Raw genomic sequence first — 14284 nt, forward strand, 5'->3', positions numbered from 1 at the left:
CTCCAGCTGGAAGCCAGCTAAAAATTCCCGCCCGTATGAACGCCTTGGAAAGGTGCGGGAGCGGGACATCCTTAGCGCAGCGAGGGGAGGCGGCCGGTGCAGAACCAGCGGCCCTTTGGCTCTTCCCGCCGCTCCTTTTCCCCTCTCCCGGGTTTTGCTCACGCATGGGACGGTGATTTGACCATGAAGCCGTGGCAGAAGGGGCGGCGAGAGGTTTCGGTGTCCGTGGGGTGTGCGGGGTGTCGGTGTCGGCGGAGCGGCCGCTGCGCTCGGCGGTGTCACGGCGCTCTCTGCTGACCCGCCGCCGGTACCGCAGCCGCCGTTCCCTCCTACCCCAGCCCCGGCATTCCCGGCTCCGCACCCCCCTATTCCCGGCCCCGAGCCCCGGCATTCCCGGCTCCGCACCCCCGTATTCCCGGCCCCGAGCCCCACCATTCCCTGTCCGCACCCGGCATTCCCACCCCGAGTCCCGCATTTCTGGCCTGGACCCCGCGGTCCCGACCCGCGCTCCGCGTTCCCGGCCTCGCACCCGGCATTCCCGACCCGCACCCGCATTCCCTGTGGGAGTCCCGCATTCCCGGCGCGGGGTGGCCGGCGGAACCCCCGTAAATCCCGAGCCGGGGCGGGTATCTCCATCCCGCGGATGGCTCCTGCCATCCCGGCAGGAAAAGCCCTGTCAGAGCACCCGATCCCCAGGGAGAGTTCAATTAAGGTTTTAACGAACCCCTAACAGGGCAGGGGCCGCTGAGGAGGAGCCGAGCGGTGCGGGCTGCGCTGCTCAGCGGCCGCCCGCCCTTCATCCCCGGCCAAGCCACTGTCTCCAGCTGTCTCCGACCATCGCCGGGGCTCCTCAAGGCCCAGAAGAGGCTCTAAGGAGAGTTCATGTAGCATTTCTCTCACCACCGGTCTCTCCCCCCACTGTTGTCTCCATCTCTTAAGATCCAAAGGCGTCTGAACGCCTGTCCGTCAGCAGCAGCAGCAGTAAGTGCTCTCACACAAGTCTCTGCTGCCTGGGGATTTCCTGCCATCCTGGCTGTCTCCATACAGCTTTTTTATCATATCTGTGTGTCTTCTCAAACAGCAAATGAGCGCTTCGACCGTTCTGACTTTATCTGCTTTACAAAACTGCAGTGTTGGGTGATGCCTATGAGTTACTTTGTTTCTTTAAGTCCAGGCACTGGGTATTTTAATTCAGGGTTAGAAAGTGAAAGGGTCAGAACAGAGTAATGCTCTTCCACGTGTACCTGCAGACTGGGACCTCTCACTCCCTCTACAACAAAAATATCAGCTCTGGGTATGCTGAAAGGCACGAGCACCGTGTGGGGTGGCTGCTTCCATCACCAGGACTCACAGACTTTTGTTTTCCTGCTAGTCAAGGCATAATCTGGAAAAAGCACACCCTGTGGAGAAGTAGGTGATGAATGCCTGTGAAATCCTGGCCCTGGGAAGAGCCAGCCCTGCCAGATGTGATAATGTTGTCCTCTGACAAATGGCCATAGCTTGGCCTTCTGCAGATAACTGTGTGGTTTGTGTGTTAGCTCCAGCTATTGATCCCACTGGGGAAGGGCTCCCTGTCCTACAGCCATCCCTCCCACCTCTGCAGTGCTCAGCTCTCACAGCCCATGGGGTTTGGCTCTGCTTCTTCCCTTCATTGGCACTTCTGCACAGGCTAACAATTACAAATGTGCATTTCCATTTATCTCTCACCTTTCAGCTGGAAGTCCAAGTGCTTCCCCCCCAGGAATCAGGCATTGCAAGGCAGCAGTGAGATAAGGAGGGAGCACACAGGGATCACCCAGTCGGCGTTGCTGTAGCACAGCTGTTCCTTGTAATGCAGCAGATACTTAGCAGAATTCCAGAGTATCTAAACAGAAAGCTTGGACCAGCTGTTTTCAAACTTATTTGAGTTGTCAATCCACACAATAGCCTGATGGAGGTGTGGCCCCTATTCAGTGACTTGGCTACAGTGAGGACAGGGTTGCTCTTCTGAGGGGCACACACTGCAGCACCTTTGGCAATGAGTCTGGAATACATCCTACACCTCTCACCCCAGCCCACACAACTCACTGCCCTTGCCAGGGCCCTGCTACAACTATTCTGAGCCAGACTGTCTCCTGGATCTATTGTGCAATGTCAAGCCTTTAAGTTTTTTCTTTAAAACACTTCAAAGAGTACTGCTAGCTCCAGGTTCTTGAGTTCTCCCCAGGGCTCTCTCACCATCCTGAGCATGGGCAGCAGCCGCAGCCCAGCACTTTCCTGGAGGTCAGGAATGAGCAGTTCAGCCAGCAGAGCTTTCCCAGGAGCTTTTCCGTGGCAGAACTAACCTCTTGTTTATGTAAAGCCGCACTGTGAAAGTGCTCATGTACTGCTGTCACATTACAACCTGTGTAACCTTAGGTAAACTCTTAAGGTTGTATGTGTCCATGATTCATCCCAAAAACCTGTGGGGAGAGCAGCACTGCAGGGGCACATTAGCTCAGTTCTGAATCAGCAGTGTGCTCTTCTTAAACTGCACATCCTCAGAAATGCCTGCAGTGCTGACTTGCTGCCTGACATTGCTCAAGTATAATTGGTTATGTCAGGTCTACCATAAAACACTATAAAAATGAAACTTCTTCCAGCAATGACTGAATTCTGGTAATCTCCAAGGCATGTAATTTGTTTCTGAAGTCAAGATTTCCTTGCTACAATACCTTTACACAACAGCTATGCTGGACTGGGCATTAAAGAGGGGCAGCATGTATTCTAGGTTGAGGTGGACACATCTAAAAGGTGATTCATCCTTAGAGATGCGTGTGTCTATCCACTGACAGTGAAGAAGGTGTGGGTAAATAGCTCAGAGACATTGACATTGCAGCTTTGCAAAACACCTGAAAGGAATCTGACCTGTGACTTTGTAACTTACTGAGAGAGGATGCTGAGCTTGTGGACCATTTGAACGAGCAGAAACCCATTCCTAAAACTAACCTTTTACGCTGTAATGTGGTGAGTACCACCTGTGCAGCAATTCCACATCCAGGCTGTTGTCTAAGCAGTATCTCAGGATACCCAAATCCCACAGTTGGTGTGTTCTGTCTTTATCTATATGTACCAGAACCTCCACAGTGCCACGATCTGGTTGACAAGGTGGTCTTCCATCATATGTTGGACTTGATGATCTCAGAGGTCTTTGCCAACCTAATTGATTCTGTGGTTCTATGGAAGAGCTGTCGAGTTATCTAAATCACTGCAGGCTTCATGCATCTAAAAAATCCGTGTTGAAAACACATGAGCAATAAATACAGGGTGCTTTTAATAACTTGTCTGCTCACATGGCTGCCTGCTCCCTGTCCCCCCTCCCCCTAATTCCTGCTGTCTTATTCTCAAGACTTGATCTACACCTAAATGTCTCCCAAAGAGTTCTCAGTTTTCCTTGTGTTCAGGTATTGCTGTCTGGTATTGAACAAGGCACCCTGGTCATTTATAAGCCAAACAATCCTGAATTCCTTCTGTAGCTTTAAGGAACTCAGCCTGTCCTTATTCCTTAGCACGTAGTTACAAGTCACTTCTGCCGTGAGGAAATGCTGGTTTCAAGAGGCCCTTGCTGTCTTACCCAGACTGCAGTCCCTCCCTGCCCCTGTGAAATAATTTGTGTTTAACTGGCCATCCAAGAATCAATCATTTCAGTGATCTGGCCTGCAGCACGGGCCCACCAGGCAGTGGGACAGAGGGGCAGCAAGCTGTGGCTGAGAGCACAGAATGGGATTTTTAGGTAGCTTTGTCACCGAAGCCAGTATGCTGTGTAACTCCTCGTTGCTTTTCTGCCCTGGGAAACACAACTCCAGTAGCTCCTGTCCTGATTAGCTATTTTCTCAAGCATCACATGTGTCAGTACTGCCTGCACAGGCATCAGCAGTGTGTCACTGTGTACCTGGAGGGAATGTTGAGAGCACAGTGACTGTAAAGGAGCACCGAGTGGAGCTGTGCTGTGCAAGATATGCTTGGACACAGGATGCCACAGAAGAAGAGGCTGCTCCTTGTTCCTCTTCTAATTCTCTTCTTTGCTTTTCCTTTTAGTGTGGAAACAGTAAATGATGGGCAGTTCCACAGTGTGGAACTCGTGATGCTGAATCAAACTCTGAACCTGGTGGTGGACAAGGGGGCTCCCAAGAGTCTGGGAAAACTCCAGAAACAGTCTTCTGTCAGCCTCAACACACCCCTCTACATTGGAGGTACTGAGAATTACTCTGGACTTGAGATTTTAACATATTTTCTCAGAAGCAAACCATCTTCCATCCCGTGGATGGAAGGCTCTCCAGGACAGGGGGTGGGAGTGGGGGCACTAGTAATTTGTCTTTCCCCTCAGCCACCGGTTGGTTCCCTGAACAGAGAGCCTGGAAACACCACCTCTGCTGCTGTGCTTTGTGCTCCACAGCCCCCTGGCACCCACCACAGGGTCAGCACAGGCAGTTAACTCAGCACAGGCAGGTTCTGTGTCACACAGTCATGGCAGGAACAGTCCACTTGTCATTTCTGGAGCTTTCAGAACTGGCTGGCACCAAGGTGTTGTGGCTGAAGAACACAGTGGAAGTATCACAATCAATCACAGCAGAAAAGCAAATCAATAGTCAGTAGGTTTAAATATACCACAGCCAAGCAGTATTTCTGCTGGAAATTTTATAGGGGTTTGAAAACTGGGGGGAAGAGGATGTGTGATTAAATAACATATTAAAACACAAGCTGACTAAGAATGTCTTGGTTAATAGTTTTCTCACTAGAAACTGAAGCCAGAGTTTCAGTATTGGAGAGGTATTACAATTGACCAAACTTCAGTGAAGAAGTTTTTTCACATTAAATACTGAATTTGGGGGGAAGGAGCAGCCAAGTGGGGTGGGGAACAGATGCCCAGAATAATGACTATCCCACTGATTAGGTGTCTGGTTATGAGAGACAGAACAAAGGCTGGTCTCTGCCCAGTGGATTTGTTTTTGCCAGAACCCCCCTAGCTCTATTCTGGACTGAATGTTGAAATCTCTCTCTTCCAGTGACACAGAGTTCTTGAATTTTCAGTCAGCAGAATAATAAGACTCAGAAAGTCTTTGGGCTTTTTCTAATGAGATCATTGAAGCCAATAGTAGAAACTCTTACCAACTTAATTTGGTGCTGGTCAAACCTTTTGTAAATAATTCCCTTTAATAACATTTTTCTAAAAGAACTCTGAATATTGCCCTTGTAAAACAGAAAAACGGCTAATCTTGCTTTGTACAGAGCTGAAATTTTATGATTGGCTCCTATTAAGAATGTCACAGGCTATTAAAGAGCACTGTGCATCAAAGATAATCTGCTGGTGCAGAGGCCATTGCATTTTCTTCCTCTAGCATAGCATAAAAGATACCAACCCTGCAACAATTTTTATACAGAGAGCTTGGGAAATAATCACATGGAAAAGTTTTGTTAATGGATGAGCACAGTGGATTGATACCAATTCTCAAAAGGTACCTACAAAAAAATTCTCAGGACAAACCTGAGACCTGGAATGAAGGACTATTGGAAGCCATGGGCTCAGTGGAGACTTTTTTGTTGCCTATTAAAATTCTTCTTGCTTCTTTCTAAACCCTCACTGTTCTTCATGTGCCACCTATCCATGTGCAGCATTCCCGTGGATGCCAGCTGCCCTTCCACTGCAGGTGGTTTAGTTAAAGTAATTGATTAAATTACCTCAGAGCAATTGTTCCTAACCTACAGTAAGTGTTAACACAGAGCCTTCATGTGCCCCCAATTTTGTCCATCTCCCCAAATGACGTGGTCTAGCAACTTCCCTCCTAACACACAGTTAAACAAAGATGCTGGGTTAGTTTTAAGACCACCTTTAACAGTGGCATTATTTATGGATAACAAATTCTGTGTAACCTTACACAGGTCCTATGCAAATTAATTCTTTAAAGATTTTAAGGGGCTGTGACAAAAGAAACGTTACCAGTTGCCATTTATGTATTATCATTGTAACTGTGAGTGAACCTTCCCCTTTTGCTTTTATCTGAAGGGATCCCAACCTCTACTGGACTATCTCCCCTGCGCCAGGGTGCAGATAAGACACCAAACGGTTTCCATGGATGTATCCACGATGTCCGCATCAACAACGAGCTGCAGGATTTCAAGGATTTGCCACAGCAGTCACTGGGAGTCCTTCCTGGCTGCAAGTCCTGTAACATCTGCAAGCACGGTATCTGCCGGTCCCTGGAGAAAACGAGTGTGATTTGTGAGTGTCACCCAGGCTGGATGGGCCCCCTGTGTGACCAGGAAATTGGAGACCCGTGTCTTAACCACAAGTAAGCTCAAACAAGTGCTGATGGGAGGGCAAAAGCTTTACACCTAATGCATATTTCACATTTCATCTTGTGAAACCACATCCGACTATTTTTGGTGAAATTATTGACAGCTGTGAGTCAGCACCTGTGGCAGCTCTCAATTTCCACTGCTTGTTCCGAGCCTGCTGACCCTCCAAAGGACATCATGAGCCTGAAGGAGGTCAGGTGTTAATGCTGCAGGTCATGCTTTCAGCAGTGATTCTACACATCAAAATACAAACCCTCCTGTTAATGCGTATGGCTTGACTCTGAGGAGGTGACCCACTTACCCAGAGCAGAGCTGCCCGTGAGCACGAGGTACACATTTTTAGGGGTTTGCTCACAGCAGCACTGGACCCAGTCTTCAGACTAACCCATTATGTGTGAGCAGTTTTATATTTCCCAAATAGTTGACTTAATTATTACACTCCGAAACACCCCTTTAAAGTGCAAGTTTAAAGGATAATGTGGTGTTGCATGAGAAGGGAGTGTGAGCGTAAAGCGTTCACTGTTCAAAGGCTCCATAACCACATCTCCAACAGAAACACAGGATGAATGGCTTTCTCATGGCAAGCACAGAGGAAACAGTCCTGTGCAGAGTAGCAGGATACATAGTTCAGTGCTGTTTCATAAGCAGATGGAAGTACTTTTGTTCTAGAAGCTACTTTGGTTGCACTGTTTGTGGAAGGGCCTTTTTACAAGCACATACTTTTGACAGGTAAATTGACACAGTGAATAATCACTCTCTTAAAGGCAGAGATTTAACCTCATAGAGGTACCATTTTAGACTTGCTTCTGGGTCTAATTCTGCAAAATACTGAACCCTGGAAGATGTTGAGAAGCACCTGATAATTTACAAACCAAAGGTATGAAAACCCAAATGTTTCCTTGAATTTTCCATGTCAACACAAAGCTGTTGTGGTTGGACAAGAGAAAAATAAGGGAATTCCAGATGTCCACATGATGAGAGATTGTTTCTCTTATAATCCAAGGAGGGTGAGGCAATCATGAATGTAGCCCCTTGCTAAAGAAAGTAGCTGTGTGTATTTCTGATGCTCACACACTGTCCCACCTTTCATGAAGTCACTTCAGTTTTTTGGAGCTGTCTCCTTAAAGCCAAGTCCTGTGTGTCCAGGGGAGCCCAGAGTGCTGCAGGCAGGTGTCTGCTCCAACACTCATAAGGTTTATCTCAGTGAGGAAATGCACCTGTAAAGATTAGGTAACCTCTGGTTAGTGGGGCAGAAAATGCTGCTATATATAGACCGTGAGTCCCTGTATTATTTTGCATGTCTTGATCTGACTGAAACTGCTTTTGCTATCTGTGCTTTTTAGTTCAAAGCTTAAAAATTAAATGTAGAAGAATTCAACATAACAGGGAACAATTTGAAAGTACTAGAAAGAAAATAAACCCACATCTCTCTTATTTTTATTTATTTTCTTTCTAGTATAAACCTTTGCTATAACAGGTCCTACTTGACATAAACCCACATCTCTCTTATTTTTATTTATGTCAAGTAGGACCTGTTATAGCAAAGGTTTATAAGCCCCAAGCACTTTTCCCTTGGCTTCTTCCCTGTTTTCAGTCCGTTTCAAGCCCCTGCCCCAGAAGTGGGGATGGTGTCAGAGAACCTGCTAAGGATCAACACCCCACCCTGTGGTATTCCTTGGAAATGCCAAAGCTCAGTGCAAACCACAAGAGCCAGGGAACCCTTCAACTACATCTGCCTGCCTGATAAGTCTGTGCATAGCTTTTCTACTGGCACCTTCATTTATCACGCTGGTTTTCATCACCTGATATTATTTGTACAGTAATTCTGCTCAGGAAGCCTGGGCATGCAGCTTGATTGTTGGCACTTAGTTCCACGTGCTGATGCTGTAAGTGTGAGCTGTCTTGTGTGGATGCCAAGCGTTTGTGCTCACAGAGAAGCCTAATGCTTTTTAGAGAGATGCCTTAGGTTCACAAATTCTAGATGTATTCTCTGAATACATCCAGTATTCACTGAAAACTCACAGGTTCTTCAGAGTGTTTGACACTAAACTGCTGGTCTTGGATTAGTGTCCTGGAATTAAATGGGCAGAAGTGCCAAAACCAATCATTTCTGGGAAAAGGAACATTCCCATCTAACAGGGGCCAGCTCTGAATGCTTCTCTCTCTCCAGGTGTCTGCATGGTAAGTGCGTGGCAGCCAACGTTGCTTACACCTGTAAGTGCACAGAGGGCTACACGGGCATGTACTGTGACAAGAAGAACAATTCCTCAAATCCCTGCAGGACTTTGAAATGCAACCATGGGCAGTGTAAAGTTTCGGAGCACGGGGAGCCCTTCTGTGAATGCGACCCCAACTACAGCGGAGAGCTCTGTGACAGAGGTAGGACTGGGCACAGGGCCTGGGCTGCTGCTCTGCTGCATTCCTGCTTTACACCTCTGTTTCCATCTCTCTTCCATGGGATTTGTATCGGGATTAAATGGCAAATAGCAGAAGATGAAGCTAAGCCAGTCTCTGCAGAGCCATACAGGGAGGAGAAAAGAACCACACAGCACTAAGTGGCTACTGTCCAATCATATGGAAAGGGGGACGTGTGCAGTGAAGGGTTTTATTCTGTCTCCCGAATCCTCAAGGTTTGCTGGTCCTGGGATTCAGGTGCAATGTGTAAAGGAGAGGTTGTTGTGAGGTTTACCCTCAGCAAGCAGGGACCAGTTAATTGCAGTGCTGGGAAAGGAGGTATCCTGAATACCAAGGAGGTGCTGCTCACATGAAGTGGCAGGAAAGATTCTTGGCTTGCTCCCTTGGACGCAGCTGAGCAGGTTTCCTGGGGAATCCCACAGATCATGCTGGACTTTCCACTAGGGCAGCTCTTTTGCCCTGCCCTGAAAAGACTCTCTGGAAACTCACTGAATTTCAACTTTGTCCTTTCTGTCTTATTTTTGTTACTGTACAGAAGGAAGGAGCTGGCTTATATTATTTTTATTTAGGTTGTGCTTTTCCTGTGAATGAACCACAGATTTTTCAAGTTACACACATGTACAGCCTCACCAAAGTGTGTCTGGCTGATCCACAGTGACTGCAGAACAGCACAGACATTTTCAGGTATCCCAGACCACCAGTGCCCGGCAGAGCAGGCTGACCTTTGCTCCTGAGAAGCAGACATGGTAAAACTAACTCCTACTTTGCAGGAGTGTTGCAGGATTCAACACTCAGCATTCATTAAAGCATTTCCAGAACTGCTGATCAAAGCCAGCAGGCCTGTTGGCCTCGGCCTTGCACCGGATATTACACATTTGTGGAACACAAGCTCTGTGTTGATGGCAGGTACAAAGCAGTAAAAGATTAGGGTCCTTCTCATGCCATCTGGTTTTGAATCACGTTACGAGCACAGGGCTGTTTGCTGATGTTTTTGGGAGTATCTGGCAAAATAGTTACCACTTTTTTCTTTTTTTTTTTTTTTTCTTTACATCTCTCTTGTCTCCCCAGAGAATCTCTGCCAAGGTGACATCATTCGAGAAGTAGTCAGGAAGCAGCAGGGCTACACGTCCTGTGCCACTGCCACCAAAGTGCCCCGCCTGGAATGCCGTGGCAGCTGTGGGAGCGGGCAGTGCTGCATCCCCCTCCGGAGCAAACGGCGGAAATACTTCTTCCAGTGCGTGGACGGCTCCACCTTCACAGAAGAACTGGAGAGACACGTGGAATGCGGCTGCTCAAAATGCTTATAAAGCCATTCTCCAGTCTCCTGCCACTTTAATCGACTCAGAAGCGCTATCAAAACGGGACCTATTTACTTGCAGAGTGAAGAAGAAGAAAAGAATTATTAAGTATATTGTAAAATAAGCAAAAAATAGAACTTATTTTTATTATGGAAAGTGACTATTTTCATCTTTTATTATATAAAGTATCGCACCACTTTGGGTATATGTATCATATAGTGAGCTATTTTTACCATGAAACTTTTTTAACAGTTGTAAGAAAAAAAATTTCAAAAGTTAAAAGGTAAAAAAAAAAAATAAATATATATATATATATATAAAGAAAACATAGCCTAGCAGGAGGAGTGTGGGGTGACTTTATATGTATGCACAATGAACAAACATAAAGGTGTTCCAAGGACCCACTGCCGAACTGATACGGGCTGAAGAAATCTCCTGGTTGGGTTTCCCAGGCGAGTGGATCCCTGAGACCAACTGCAGCCATCTGCCTGCTCTGGCACCCGGAGAGCCTCCCCTCAGCCCCTTGCTCTGCCCAGCACTGCCAACCTTGGTTTGCTCCTGTACAGTGGCCCCGCTTGCTGTTTGTGAACTTGTTCCCCAGAGCACACAGGCACTGCCGTAGCTGGAGGCTAATTACATTATTTGACTATTGTAGTACTATAATACATTTTTTTGCTGTGTATGATGTATTTATCTGTGTTCACATTATATTCTTGAGCAACTGTATCTATAGAGCACAGGCAGCTTTATCCAAAAGAAGGGTGCGAAGGGAAAAGGAAGCAGGGGAAATTTATGTTGCTTTGGGTAATTTGGGGGCAAAATGTGAAAATAAGTGCTAAGTGATGCCTAATAAATGACACAGTACTTTTGTGTAAACTCCTCAGCTATGTTATTTCCCAAGTTTGTGCCTTCTTGCTCCCAGCCTTGAGCCCTTTTTTGTATATGAAATATAAGGAATGCACTGCTACATAGTTTGTCACACCTTGACACTTTAAATTGCAAAGGTTGTAAAGAGCATGAAAATACTGCAGGTGCCAGAAACGCACCTGCAACGTATCAGCTTTTACTCCCGCTGTCACTTGAGCCATGGGTGTGAGCTGGGCTGTAGCTGCTGTTCGTCCACACTCTGGCACTGAGCAGATGGCTGCTTTCCCACAGCTTTTTAAACGAGCAGAAGTTGCACTATGTCCACGTGAAGGTATCCAGCTAACATCTGTCCGCCTCAGCAGCGTCCTCTGCTCTGCACAAGGAGAGGTGCTACAGCTCCATCCACGGACCGACCGGCTCAGCCAGAGCTCCTCCCTCTGCACCAGAGCTCCTCCCTCTGCACCAGAGCTCCTCCCTCTGCACCGCTCTGTGTCCTGCACTCCTGTCTCCCGAAGGACCCCCCTTCACTCGAGCTGTGTTCAGACCAACTGCTGACTAGGAGATGGAAGTCAACGCAGGGATAAATTCTCACTGTGGATGTGAGGCAAAAACTGACTCTGGGAGTGAGCTTGGTTTTTGAAGGGTTTTTGTCAGGGCTGCCTTTCAGGCTCAGTACATACGTGCAGAGAGCACCGTGGATACCTTGAAATTTCTCTTACTGTAAGTTTCAAACATCCCCACCAACAACTGTTCCGTTATCTGTGTAATTTCTTTCTTTCCCTAATACAGCAAGTATTATGGTCCTTTCTTCAATTTCTTTCTCTAAGAGGGAGACTCTAAGCAGAGATGCTTAGCAGCCACAAGGTCCTTCTAGGAATGCTCACTGGTCCCACTAAATGGATTTCAGATTAGAGGCTTCAGCAAAGGAGGAGTAGGAAAGCTGAATCAAGAAAATGGGCTTTGTTTTTGATTTGGGCTTTGGAAAGATGCACAGAATGCAACCCTGCCATGACAAGTACAAATGTTTATTTCCCATTAAAGCACAGAGATCATCTAGCTATTATACAGCCAGAGAGCTCTAACATGTTTATTCTTCTGCTGTGTCAGTCTCTCCTTAACTGCAGCAGTTCATTCATACTGCTTTGCTATGAGCAACATGAGCAGAAGGGACATAACCAATGCAATAGCCATCTCCCAAAATAAATATCAGTACATGGAGCTAGCAATCAGTGAAACATAATCACTACATAATGTGCCAAACTCTGATTGATACAGTACAGCTCAAGAGCCAGAGAAAAACTAACCCTGATTACAAGTATTGTGGTGTGGGCTGCTTTTTATTTTTAATATAATAAGAAGCTCATAGCAGCTGGGGTCTGTGGTGTACAGCAAAAAACACCTAAACCCACAAGCTACAGACTTTAAAAATTTATGCAGAGTAACTGCAAACACTTGTGAAAATATGTGCCAGGCACACCACTACCATTAATGTTTCATTCCTGCTTAAAACATTCTAAAGAAAGAGCTACTGTGGTGCCAGGCAGAGGAAATCCAGACTGAGCAGTGGCTGACCTAGCTCTTCAGTTTGTAGCCACCAGACTGCCAAGGCCTGCAGAAACAACCCCTCTTGAGCACTGCCCAAACCTATGTTCACTTTGTCCCTTCAGCAGCAACATGTGAGAAGGAGGGAGACATTTACTGGTGGCCTCCAACCTGCTGGAGGGTGCTTTGAAAGGAATGACCTGGCAAGGCAAAAGCCATCAACATCTTGTTAACACATCACTCTGGGATTTACTTAAAGCCTTGCAGCAAAGGGACCAGCAACAACTCAGCAAGGCCGGCCCTGTTCCTGGCCCTTTTCTGTCACGGCACTTCAACGTTAAGAGTTGGGATAAAGAACTAAGAATTATCTATTTTGTAACCAAATGATGCAATTTTTGTATGCTTTTAGGCAGCACTCGCCATTGGATAGTGATGCTTTATGTCCATGATTCTCTGACTTGCTATAGAATTATTTTATGTTAAGAAGAAAATAAAAAGCATTCAGATGTGCCAAATATGTGAGGTTAACTGAAGTGTAATTAGCTCTGAAAGTTCCTCTGTAACCTGCCTAATGTTACAACAAATTTCAAGAGCTGCGGGTACAACGCAGTAGTTTTTACCTCTGTAAAGTTTTAATATAAAGTGAAGAAAGATGCTTACCCTTAAAAAATGGCAATGCAGACTGGTGTGAACTGATGTATTTTATTATTAGATTCTCATTGTGATGTAAGTTTAAATAAATTGTTGGGTTATGGAAGATTGTAACGCCTTGTGATGCAGGTTATTTCTATGTGTATTTGAGGTGATGAATCCAACCTTTAAGAGTATGTGAGGAGCTACATTCCTCTTGGACAAAACAGATCAAAGAATGGCTGTAGTTAAAGGTGGCATGAACAGTGGTTACATATTTTTATGGCATATCAGTAATCTTTCAGGAGTCTTACAGGCACAGATGAATTAAGCCACACGGTTTTTTATCCTGGTCATTTTTCTTAAATTAAATACTTTATTTGCTACTTTTTTTTTTAACTGCTTGAGAAAGACCTGCAGCAAAAATACACTAATGTTAGAATAAATAAAGAAATTTTGTGAATTGGACTCGGAGAAAGGTTGGCTGAGGAAATGGAAGTCACACAGCCAACAGTGGATGACAGGGATCCTGTGATGTCCTGACACATATATTCCAAATTTGCTGCCACTGCTGTAGCTGATTATTGTTGTTAGTGACCCAAGTGTAACAGACCTCTGCCGTTCATTGCATTCCAGCCTCAGCACGGAATAAAATTAAGCTCCCACCTAGTCCTCTGCCTTTCCTCACCCATGCCCCTGTGTAACACTCACTTATTGCTAATTATGCTTCAAACTATGGCCCTTAAGAGTTGCCTTTGCAATTCCATGCAAAGCTGGTGACAGCACTCAGCCAATAAAAACACTCAACCCTAATGAGCATCATTAAGTCTGAACTATGAAGGTTAATTACATAATTGTAGCAGATGGTAGCATTTTCACCTAAAGCAAACCCAGCTGAGCCCACTAAAAAAGCTAGCAGGGAAGTGTTCAAAAATTTCTGGGTAGTGGCTGGCATTGGTTTGCACAACAGGTATTGCTTGTGGCTTTGCAGCACTTGGGTCCCTCAGGACGCACTCGGGCAACTGCAGCCTCGGGATATAATGCTGCTGTTCGTGCTTCTGCCTGCAGTGCCCCAGGTACCGCCTTTTAGCAAACAATGCTGGGAAACTCGCCTCTCCCGTGTTCCTTTCACTTTGTTTTTTCTAGTCGGCAGAGGATGGTCAGATGGCATTTCTGTTTGCAGGGTGGTTGGCTGTGGGGTTTGCATTGTTCTCTCG

The 14284-nt window shown here is 46.3% G+C and overlaps 1 protein-coding gene across 2 annotated transcripts in view; it reads left to right on the forward strand.

Annotated features, from left to right (window-relative positions):
* SLIT3 (slit guidance ligand 3) overlaps positions 1–10904 on the forward strand; it is a 477403-nt gene extending 466499 nt beyond the window's left edge. For both annotated transcript variants that reach the window (XM_027643335.1, XM_027643336.1), the window contains 4 exons: positions 4057–4211; positions 6023–6308; positions 8486–8694; positions 9799–10904. In XM_027643335.1, the coding sequence (XP_027499136.1) occupies positions 4057–4211; positions 6023–6308; positions 8486–8694; positions 9799–10037 (889 nt within the window). In that variant the 3' untranslated portion in view covers positions 10038–10904. The remainder of the gene's footprint in view (positions 1–4056; positions 4212–6022; positions 6309–8485; positions 8695–9798) is intronic.
* Positions 10905–14284: the final 3380 nt, after the last annotated feature.

Source organism: Corapipo altera, unplaced genomic scaffold (genome assembly GCF_003945725.1).
Source record: "Corapipo altera isolate COAL_440 unplaced genomic scaffold, ASM394572v1 75, whole genome shotgun sequence".
In the NCBI taxonomy this organism is placed as follows: Eukaryota; Metazoa; Chordata; class Aves; order Passeriformes; family Pipridae; genus Corapipo; species Corapipo altera.